The 12,334-nt window shown below is 43.0% G+C and overlaps 1 protein-coding gene across 1 annotated transcript in view; it reads left to right on the forward strand.

Annotated features, from left to right (window-relative positions):
- Nucleotides 1–12,334, forward strand: part of dnah9l (dynein, axonemal, heavy polypeptide 9 like) — a 514,436-nt gene that overhangs the window by 427,193 nt on the left and 74,909 nt on the right. Inside the window, exon 64 of the mRNA XM_051930607.1 lies at nucleotides 5,477–5,668. Within this exon, the coding sequence (XP_051786567.1) occupies nucleotides 5,477–5,668 (192 nt within the window). The remainder of the gene's footprint in view (nucleotides 1–5,476; nucleotides 5,669–12,334) is intronic.

Here is a 12,334-nt window from a genome sequence, read left to right on the forward strand (position 1 = left end):
TTCCAGTAAGAAGCGACGAGACCAATTGTAGACGAAGATAAACGGCAATGCGAAAACGATTCACAAGTGCGATGCAAATCTGACGAGTGACGCGTATCATAAAACGTTTCACTTGCGCAGTGCAAATTGGGCAGTGTCGTAAAAAGTCATTTTTAATGTACCAACAAACCCCTGTTGTGTGATGGTACAAACCCATTCTATCTCTATGAAATATCTCTAACGGAGGGCTCTGCTTTGATCATACTTACCTAACCCTCTCACTCTCTGCTGTTCTTTTTCCGGTTTTCTGTGGTAGCGATCTGCGTCATCACCACCCGATGAAAGCACCGTGATGTCCTTATATTGATGGATTGAAGGCCAGCGGTCCACATGACCATCATCATCAAATTCTTCCATGTGAACCCTGAAAACCATGAGGACTGATTGAGTTAATTTATGTGAGGTAGAATGCCTAGAGGGGGCTGGCCAAGTGGTCTTGTGGTTTACAAATTGGGCAGTGTCGTAAAAACTCATTTTTAATGAGCAGAGAGCACATGCACAATGCAAATCAGATGGGGACTCATGTCGTAAAATAAAGAGCTGGGTCCAGCTGCAGACCTCTGCAGCTTCCCGATTTGGTAGCCGCTCGTTGGACGGCCAATCGGATTGCAGGTTTTTGTTATTTGGTTTACTCGACTCGAGTCAGATAACCCTCCCCCAACCGTAATCTTAGCCATAATGTAACCAGGCGTTATCTCTGACATATAATATAAAGCGACAACCTCCTCAAAAGAATGGAACTCTGGAGGTTCACAGCTAGTCTATTGAAATCGAGAAGCGTGGATCGGGCAGTGTCCCACGCATCAGGCAGAGAGCACAGATTGGGCAGCAACAGGCTCCATCTCAAAGTGGCAATTAACAGCTTTCCTTAACTACCGGAGGAAAGAAAATCAGCGGAGTCACTCTTTCTCTCTCTTGCTCATCAGTGTTTACTCACGTACACATACTTCACCCTGACGGTGTTGTCAGGTCTGCGATTTTCTCAACCAATTCGGCTATTTTTGATCATCAAAAAAATGGGTTTTCGTGGGTTGTGTTTTTTTGGGCTACTTTTTTAAAAACAAGGTAGTATTTTTGGGCTATTTTTCAATGCCCCTCCATCCTATTTTTACCATCTTTTTCCAACCCTCCGTCACCACTTCTAATGCTATTTACAGTTAGGTCCATAAATATTTGGACAGAGACAAGTTTTTTCTAATTTTGGTTCTGTACATTACCACAATGAATTTTAAATGAAACAACTCAGATGCAGTTGAAGTGCAGACTTTCAGCTTTAATTCAGTGGGGTGAACAAAACGATTGCATGAAAATGAGAGGCAACTAAAGCATTTTTTGAACACAATCCCTTCATTTCAGGGGCTCAAAAGTAATTGGACAATTGACTCAAAGGCTATTTCATGGGCAGGTGTGGTCAAGTCCGTCGTTACGTCATTATCAATTAAGCAGATAAAAGGCCTGGAGTTGATTTGAGGTGTGGTGCTTGCATGTGGAAGATTTTGCTATGAACAGACAACATGCGGTCAAAGGAGCTCTCCATGCAGGTGAAAGAAGCCATCCTTAAGCTGCGAAAACAGAAAAAACCCATCGGAGAAATTGCTCCAATATTACGAGTGGCAAAATCTACAGTTTGGTACATCCTGAGAAAGAAAGCAAGCACTGGTGAACTCAGCAACGCAAAAAGACCTGGACGTCCATGGAAGACAACAGTGGTGGATGATCACAGAATCATTTCCATGGTGAAGAGAAACCCCTTCACAACAGCCAACCAAGTGAACAACACTCTCCAGGGGGTCGGCGTATCGATATCCAAGTCTACCATAAAGAGAAGGCTGCATGAAAGTAAATACAGAGGGTGCAATGCAAGGTGCAAGCCACTCATAAGCCTCAAGAATAGAAAGGCTAGATTGGACTTTGCTAAAGAACATCTAAAAAAGCCAGCACAGTTCTGAAAAAACATTCTTTGGACAGATGAAACCAAGATCAACCTCTACCAGAATGATGGCAAGAAAAAAGTATGGAGAAGGCGTGGAACAGCTCATTATCCAAAGCATACCACATCATCTGTAAAACACGGTGGAGGGAGTGTGATGGCTTGGGCGTGCATGGCTGCCAGTGGCACTGGGACACTAGTGTTTATTGATGATGTGACACAGGACAGAAGCAGCCGAAGGAATTCTGAGGTGTTCAGAGACATACTGTCTGCTCAAATCCAGCTAAATACAGCAGTCAAATTGATTGGGCGGCGTTTCATGATACAGATGGACAATGACCCAAAACATACAGCCAAAGCAACTCAGGAGTTTATTAAAGCAAAGAAGTGGAAAATTCTTGAATGGCCAAGTCAGTCACCTGATCTTAACCCAACTGAGCAGGCATTTCACTTGTTGAAGACTAAACTTCAGACAGAAAGGCCCACAAACAAACAGCAACTGAAAGCCGCTGCAGTAAAGGCCTGGCAGAGCATTAAAAAGGAGGAAACTCAACATCTGGTGATGTCCAGGAGTTCAAGACTTCAGGCTGTCATTGCCAGCAAAGGGTTTTCAACCAAGTATTAGAAATGAACATTTTATTTCCAGTTATTTAATTTGCCCAATTACTTTTGAGCCCCTGAAATGAAGGGATTGTGTTAATAAAATGCTTTAGTTGCCTCACATTTTTATGCAATCGTTTTGTTCACCCCACTGAATCAAAGCTGAAAGTCTGCACTTCAACTGCATCAGAGTTGTTTCATTTAAAATTCATTGTGGTAATGTACAGAACCAAAATTAGAAAAACGTTGTCTCTGTCCAAATATTTATGGACCTAACTGTACATTGTATAATGTTCCTTACCATCATAAAATCTCTAGGGAGAACCAACCAACCCCTGTTGTGTGATGGTACAAACCCATTCTATCTCTATGAAATATCTCTAACGGACGGATCCCCCAGGTCTCCGTACTGTGTGCCACCATGCCACCCGATGCCTAGAAAATGCAGACTTTAATTGATGACACTCAGTTAGTCAATCATCTTCCAACCCGCCATATCCTAACACAGGGTCACGGGGGTCTGCTGGAGCCAATCCCAGCCAACACAGGGCACAAGGCAGGAATAAATCCCCGGGCAGGGTGCCAGCCCTCCGCAGGGCACACACACACTAGGGGCAATTTTAGGATCGACAATGCACCTAACCTGCATGTCTTTGGACTGTGGGAGGAAACCCACGCAGACACGGGGAGAACATGCAAACTCCATGCAGGAAGGACCCGGGAAGTGAAGCCAGGTCTCCTAACTGCAAGGCAGCAGCACTACCACTGTGCCACCATGCCACTGAAGCCATTTCAGTTTGTCACAAATTAAAACAGGATTTGGAAATTGTAGAGGGAGAAGTGCTGCTCAGATTAAATAAGCTGAAATCAAACAAATCACCAGGACCAGATAATACTTAGTTCTTAAGGAGGCTAGCAAGTACAGATATAAACCCTTGACACTCATAACGAGAGAGATGTGCGCGATTAAAGATTTTAAGTTGAACAATTGCATGCCTTTTGCATATGAAGCTCAAGTGCATTACTGCCTTCCACTCCTTTTCTGAAATGTTGTATTTTACACACCATGACAGAATGGAAAAAAAGAAAAAGAGGAGCAGAGACTGAGGCCGATCTCACTGTACCTGGAAAACATTTGCACCGCTCACGCTCTGTCGGGCAGCACTTTCTTGGTGATAAACAAAGGGATGAGGTCGCAATACCTCGGAAATGTGAAACTCTGCTGGAAAGTCGATGCGGGGGCACATGATTTGGTGATTTGTCATCCCCTTCAATACCTTCTCGTGGAATTTAACATCCTCAGGCAACAAGATAGCAACTTCAATTGTGAAGTTTGACATCCCCTCAATCGAGAAGTCACGTAATGGGACATCAGCTTTACCTGAACAACTTTCCGAAAGTTTGTTTCTTCGTGCTTTATATGTTGAACTCGTCTAGTGAAACCACTGCCCCTGAAATTTTCTGAGGGGGTGATGCCTTCCGTTACCTAACATAATCGCAAAACTCCATAATTCCAGTGAGGGTCTTCTGTAGCTGGGGTCAGCCCAGGGCAGATCTGCTATGAAACTAATGAAGTTGAAGCTCCTCATCACGGAGGGGCCCCAGAAGCGACTAACTTTCACCATCCATCCCATAACTCAAAAACTATAAGACATAGGAAATTTTTATTCACACCAGTGACTGTGGTGGTCTGCCATGGAACAACCCCACTGAAGAAGACAACACTGGCTACCCAGACCTTGTTGATGGTTGTGAAGTGGGCCCCCATAACAGATCAAGCTTCACAGCTCCAAAATTGTGGGTCCACCAGTGATGTGAGCATTGGGGGCAAGTCAGGAACCATTCCTGGATGGGGCACGTAACCAATTACAGCATTCATACTGGGACCATTCAGATTCTTCAGTAAACCTGTCCTCACATACTGTACCTTGGTGTATTGTGGGAAGAAAAGTGGAGCTGAGTAGGGGCAGCAGACAGGAAGACAAGGGGAAAATGTGCAGGGACCACACAGATAGCAAGTCGGGCGTGGGATTTGAAGCCAGGAAACTGGATGTGTGGGGCAGCAGCATAAAACACAGTGTGAAATAGAAGGGTGTAAACAGTCGCCCTAACCCGACACAGACAGGCAAAGGCAGAATCCTTTGACATACAACACTCGTTTAATTCCTTTTTCCCCGTTGGAACAATTAGGTCATCTTATTCTTGTTCTTGCTTTTGCCTCCAATCCCTTTCAAGTACACTGCGTCTTCTACCTCCCGACTCCCGCTTCCCTTCAGTAGTGGCTAGCGTCCCTTTAACAGGTCCTGGGGGTGTCCCTGGTGATTCATTAGCATCACCTGGAATTTCTCCCAAGTGTGATGGAAAAACACTGTCGGACTCCTCAGCTCCTCAACCAACAAGGCTGCAAGGAAGCCTTACTTCCAATCTGAACTGGCGGAACCCGTGGTAACAACGCTGTCCAGGACAGCCGTCTTCCAGAATCCCAAGGGAGGTAATGCCTCACAGGTGCTCTCTCCTCAGGTTCTTCCATCCTGATGGCATCCTGGGCAAACACCTGGGGCTGACCATCATAACTGTACCACCCAGGGCCGGTGCCACCATTATGGCGAATTAGGCATTTGCCTAGGGCACAAACAGTCGGCTGGCGCACTAATAAACTTAGCCTATCAAAATAATCTAGCCCTGGCATTGGTACCACCACACCACCTCGTAACAGGGGTGTCATTCATTCATCTGAGCAGTTATTAAAATAAAGAAACAATTTCCATTGTCTAAAGCAAATGACACCCATTCAAAATGTCTTGCAACAATACAATTACAAATGACTGTTACAATAACGCTGATAACAAACTTAGGGATTAGGAGATGTGACCTCCATTCATGTTTCTGTCTTTTCTTTCTATCCAGGATATTTTGGATCAGTGCTCTCGGGAACAAGAGTTCAAGACCATCCTCTTCTCCCTCTGCTATTTTCATGCCTGTGTGGCCGAGCGCAGGAAGTTCGGGCCTCAAGGTTGGAACCGCAAATATCCGTTCAACACCGGGGACCTCACAATCTCAGTCAATGTACTCTACAATTACTTAGAGGCGAACTCCCAGGTAAATCACACGCCTTGACTAACTGAACTGGCAATGTAGGCCCGCCGTTATCAGCCTCTGTCAAAGTCAATCATGCAAAAGTGATTTCTGTTAAAATGGAGCAACTCTGTGATAGGCACATACAGTAGATGGCTTAAATACACGAAGTAACAGAAAGGTACTGCATAAGGTAAACGTAATAATGTAAGATAGATAGATAGATAGATAGATAGATAGATAGATAGATAGATAGATAGATAGATAGATAGATAGATAGATAGATAGATAGATAGATAGATAGATAGATAGATAGATAGATAGATAGATAGATAGATAGATAGATAGATATGAAAGGCACTACATGATAGATAGATAGATAGATAGATAGATAGATAGATAGATAGATAGATAGATAGATAGATAGATAGATAGATAGATAGATAGATATGAAAGGCACTACATGATAGATAGATAGATAGATAGATAGATAGATAGATAGATAGATAGATAGATATGAAAGGCACTACTAGATAGATAGATAGATAGATAGATAGATAGATAGATAGATAGATAGATAGATAGATAGATAGATAGATAGATATGAAAGGCACTATATAAGATAGATAGATGTGAAAGGCACTATATAATAGATAGATAGATAGATAGATAGATAGATAGATAGATAGATAGATAGATAGATAGATAGATAGATAGATAGATATGAAAGGCACTATATAAGATAGATAGATGTGAAAGGCACTATATAATAGATAGATAGATAGATAGATAGATAGATAGATAGATAGATAGATAGATAGATAGATAGATAGATAGATAGATAGATAGATAGATAGATAGATAGATATGAAAGGCACTATATAAGATAGATAGATGTGAAAGGCACTATATAATAGATAGATAGATAGATAGATAGATAGATAGATAGATAGATAGATAGATAGATAGATAGATAGATAGATAGATATGAAAGGCACTACATGATAGATAGATAGATAGATAGATAGATAGATAGATAGATAGATAGATAGATAGATAGATAGATAGATAGATAGATAGATAGATATGAAAGGCACTATATGATAGATAGATAGATAGATAGATAGATAGATAGATAGATAGATAGATAGATAGATAGATAGATAGATAGATAGATGTGAAAGACACTTAATAAGAGATCTACAGATAGATATTAATTTTAATATAGTTGACAGGATAGACTGATAGATTGTTTAATCAAGGGGGGTGTCACTACAATATTAATGTTCTATGCTTTCTTAAACTGCACAGCCCCTAATCAAATTGCCTTTACATTCTTAGTGGTATTTGTGCTTTGTGTTTTATTGTTTCATGATTTCTCAGCCTCCCAATGCCCTGAGCCAGGCCATCGTGGAGGGCACTGTACAAAAAAGCTGGATTGAGTGCCCTTTGGGGTATTCATCATTTTCATGATTTTGGTAAGGCAGATGGATGGATGGACAGTCGGACGGACAGATGGACGGATGACACTTTATTTGTCCCGACGGGGGAGTTTCGATTTCTACAGAAGGTCACTGAGTCAAAGGCATTTCCAGCAGACCTTTGTCTTGCATGTCATCGATTTCGTATGGCTGTCTTCCTCTGAGGAATCACAATTGGGACCCGTGTTGTGTGTCCCAGTCTTTCAGCCTATTTTGAATATCATGGAATTCTTTGGGCAGGAATTTGTGTAAATAAAACTTATAAGAAGAATAAGATACTGAATGTTGAAAGAGGCAGAGAATAAAAACAGGAAGAAAAGGATTTCACTGGCATTCGCACTGAGGTCGTCTTAGGCATCAGATGTCATGCACGGCCTCCTTACAAGTTTAATACTTTAGAAATGGAAATCTTGAAATCATTCAACTAAGATGCCAAATTTTAGCAATTGTTCCATCCACATAACAGATAAAAGTTCCATTCACTTGAAGATGATTTTTGGCCCCAAACAGAGGTTGTCGACATGAGGAAAAGTCACAGTGTGCAGCTGGGAAATAACAGTGTGAATGTAACAGCTTGAAAGAAGCTAAATGAACGAAATGGGCTGAAAAGAGCTGGGCAAAAAAAAAAAAAAATAACAGTCTGTGCGTAGCGAGGGCACGGAGGAGCCTGAGCAGTGCAGCCTGACAGCAAGGCCACAAATAACAACCTAAAAATAACCTGCTGAACGTGACGGGCTAAATGGAACAATTTGAACACGGCAGCCACAGTAGCCTTCTGTATGAAGAACACAGTTGGGCAATCGAGAAATGGGGTAACTGGTATCTAAACATTTTAACAGTTTGAAAAAAAAATCCAAATAAAAATATAATATTCTCAAACCCACTTAATATAAAGGGGGCAGAAGCTTATCAGAGCAGAACTGGGTGGCAGGCAGGCAGGAAACAGCCCAGGATGGGGAGTCAGTCCATCAGTGGCCCACTTACACACACTACAGAAACTGAGCAGAGCGCCTTAATGTGACAATTTGAACGCAAATTCAAATGACGAAGGTCATGTTCTACAACTGGGCTGGAAGTCTATGAGGAAGCGATAAAAGCATCCGATCAGAGAGGTGCATGTGAGATGATTCATCTTGCCTTTTAAAGCAGGCATTTGATAAGGTGCCACGTGAATAGTTATGTGGGAATTCAGGGCGCAAAACTGGCTCAAACACAGGAAGCAAAGGGTTATGGGGAGGGGACCTTGATGAGAGGGCGGTGATATTAAGAGTGGTGTCCACCAGGAGTCAGTGCTGGGGCCGCAGCTATTCTTAATATACTTGAACACTGGGTAGTAATGGATTGTGCAGATTGTGCAAAGCACAAGGACCACGATCACCTTGGGGTGATCACTCGGGGCCATATAAATTCACAGTCTCAATACAGTGGCTCCAATGTTCAATGTCTTGTTAACATCAACTCTGACTTCGATGGCTGACGACGAATTGTATGCTGCTGCCGCTCATCACGCTGAACGCTATAGCACCAATATTTCACCGCCGTTTTGCGCTCAATTGTTGTCATTTTATGAATGTTTTCAATCCATCCTGTCAACCAACTTGACTGTTTTTGAAGTAGATGAACTGTTGCTTATAGGTCACTGTACAATGTTGTCTACTTTCAGCAACATCTGCACGGCTTACATGTTACTGCCGACGATGCCAGTGACTGCCGCTGCATGTGGACTATCGTTCTCCAAGTTAAAACCCATCAAAAATGGCCTCGCAAGCGCCACGTCGCAAGACAGATGTAGTGGCTTGGCTGTACTCTCAATCGAAAATGAGCGTGCCGGACAACTTGACGTTCAGACTTTTGCGCAACAGAAGGCACGCAAGCGAGTATTTTAAGGTACTAATGATATTAGAAGTTAGATGATTTGTGACTTGTCAGTCAGTTCCATTTTTGTAAACTTTAACAGTTTAACAAATCTGTAATCTGTTTTGTTGTGTACCCGAGTAAGGCTTCCTGTGCTTTAGTGTCACTACTGTGAGGATTTGTAAGTGTGAACACTTTATGATGTTCATTTTCTCAGAACTTGTGTAAAGCAGGTCGATGGTGTAGTAGTATCCTGTCAGCCGGTGTTGTCGTTTTAATTTGTGACAAACTGAAATGGCTTCAGCGGCACAGTGGGTAGCGCTGCTGCCTCGCAGTTAGGAGACCCTGGTTCACTTCCCGGGTCCTCCCTGCTTGGAGCTTGCATGTTCTCCCCGTGTCTGCGTAGGTTTCCTCCCACAGTCCAAAGACATGCAGGTTAGGTGCATTGGCGATCCTAAATTGTCCTCTAGTGTGTGTGGGTGTGTGTGTGCCCCCTGCCCGGGGTTTGTTCCTGCCTCGCACCCTGTGCTGGCTGGGATTGGCTCCAGCAGACCCCCCGTGACCCTGTAGTTAGGATATAACAGGTTGGATAATGGATGGATGGATATTTTGAAGAAGCCTAATCTGATAATATCCTCCCTGCGTGGAGTTTGTTTGTTCTCCCCGGGGTTATGTGGGTTTCCTCCCACAGTCCAAAGACATGCAGGTTAGGTGCATTGGCGATTCTAAATTGTCCCTAGTGTGTGTGTGTGTGTGTGTGTGTGTGTGTGTGTGTGCCCTGAGGTGGGCTGGCGCCCTGCCCAGGGTTTGTTTCCTGCCTTGCGCCCTGTTCTGGCTGGGATTGGCTCCAGCAGACCCCTGTAGTTATGGATGAAATGGCTTCATTTTATAGCACACAACAGTTTTACTTTGTAGCTTACGTTACATTTTAATCATCTTCTTTCACAAAGTTGTCTTGGAAAAGTAAGCGGGTCCACATCTTACATATATTTATGTACTACTACTACTACCCACACCACCCACCTTCCATTCCCACAATGTATTTTATTTTTGCTAACTCACAGCGGCTGTAATAAAGCAATTTGAAAAGTTATTACAAATTCCATTTAGAGAGCCGGTTTGTTTGTCACCAGTGTGTGATCTGATAGTGACGCGGTCCTGGACACCGCTGCCCAGCTGGCCCCCTAGGATCTAGTTGCCAATAAATTACTAAGAGTTATGTTAGACAGAAGGACCCCACCTCAGGGTACTGCACAGGGGGCTCCAGCAAGCGAACTACACCACTGTACATGAACAATCTGATAAGAATATAATCAATAAGATGATGAAGTCTGTGGTGGGTTGGCACCCTGCCTGGGATTGGTTCCTGCCTTGTGCCCTGTGTTGGCTGGGATTGGCTCCAGCAGACCCCCGTGACCCTGTGTTCGGATTCAGCGGGTTGGAAAATGGATGGATGGATGGAAGATGATGAAGTCTGATGATGATATCAAATTAGGTGGAACTTGGATCCATTGAATTATTACATGGGGACTTGGACAACATACAAGCTTGGGCAGATTTGTGGCAGATGAAATTTAATGTCAGTAAATGTAAAGAATTATATATAGGAAGTAAAAATGTTAGATTTGAATATGCAATGGGAGGTCTAAAACTTAAAAGCATACCTCATGAGAAGGACCTGAGAGTCACAGTGGACTAGTCACTATCTACATCCAGACGGTGGACAAAAGCCATTAAGATGGCTAACAGAATGTCAGGTTATATCGCACCTTGATGAGTGGAGTACAAGTCACAGGAGGTTCTGTTCAAGCAGATTTGTGGCAGATGACATTTAATTGTCAGTAAATGTAAAGTATTACACGTAGGAAGTGAAAATGTGAGGTTTGAATACACAATGGGAGATCTAAAAATCGAGAGTACACCTTATGAGAAGGATTTAGGAGTTCTAGTGTACTGCCAGACAAGCCACTAAGAAGGCTATATAGCGCCTTGATGTGTGGAGTACAAGTCACAGGAGGTTCTGCTCAAGCTTTATAACACACTGGTGAGGCCTCATCTGGAGTCCTGGGTGCAGTTTTGGTGTCCAGGCTACAAAAAGGACATAACAGCACAAGAAAAGGTCCAGAGAAGAGCGACTAGGCTGAGTCCAGAGCTCCAGGGGATGAGTTGTGAGGAAAGATTAAAAGAGCTGAGCCTTTAGAGTTTAAGCAAAAGAAGATTAAGAGGAGACCTGACTGAAGTGTTTAAAATTAGGAAGGGAATTAGTCCAGTGGATCGAGACGGTGACTTTAAAATGAGTTCATCAAGAACACGGGGACACATTTGGAAACTTGTGAAGGGGAAATTTTGCACAAATATTAGGAAGTTGTTCATTTTCAGAGAACCACAGACACTTTTAATAAGTGACCAAGTAGTGTGGTGGACAGTAAGACTTTAGGGACCTGCAGAACTCAACTTGATGTTTTATTTGATGTTTTGATCTCAGCTTTTAAATTCCGGCTTTTAACATATAAAGCATTAAATGGCCGAGGTCTGGCTTACTTGTCTGAACCTATCATGACTTACAAACCAGAGCGCACATTAAGATCTCAAGATGCCGGTCTGCTTACAATTCCAAGGATTAATAAAATAACACTGGGAGGTCGAGCTTTTAGTTACAGGGCCCCTAAACTGTGGAGTGGTCTGCCTGCTACTATAAGAGATGCCCCTTCGGTCTCAGCTTTTAAATCCCGGCTAAAGACTCACAACTTCAGTTTAGGACGTCCTGACTAGAGCTGCTGATTAACTGTACAGACTGCATCTCTGTTGTTAGGCATTAGCACTAAAACCTAAGTAACATGATAGTTAGAATTGGATACTGACCCTCACCTATTCTGTTTCTCTTTTCTGTACTCAAATGTGGCACTTGGTGCCACGGCCCACCTGCCAAGTTGTTTTGCCTGCCTAAGGTAAAGTCATCCCTCATGGAGGATCACAGGAATCGTGAGAAGGAGGGGTCCTTTCATCGGATTGGCTGGCCCAGCGCTGTTTCAGCTGTGGAATGGCCAATAGGGGGAGGCAGCTTGATGGCTGAGGTCTCCAGGACTCTGAACAAATCTAAATCTTCTTATGTGATATCATCTACTGTTAAATTCTGCTCCATTCTTGTAATATTTTTATACTTGTATTGAGGATTTGTTCTCTTCTGTGTATTGTATTGTATTGACCCCCTTCTTTTTGACACCCACTGCACGCCCAACCTACCTGGAAAGGGGTCTCTCTTTGAACTGCCTTTCCCAAGGTATCTTCCATTTTTTCCCTAAAAGGGTTTTTTTTGGGAGTTTTTTCCTTGTCTTCTTAGAGAGTCAAGGCTGGG

The sequence above is a fragment of the Erpetoichthys calabaricus genome, chromosome 8 (assembly GCF_900747795.2).
Source record: "Erpetoichthys calabaricus chromosome 8, fErpCal1.3, whole genome shotgun sequence".
NCBI classification, from domain to species: domain Eukaryota; kingdom Metazoa; phylum Chordata; class Cladistia; order Polypteriformes; family Polypteridae; genus Erpetoichthys; species Erpetoichthys calabaricus.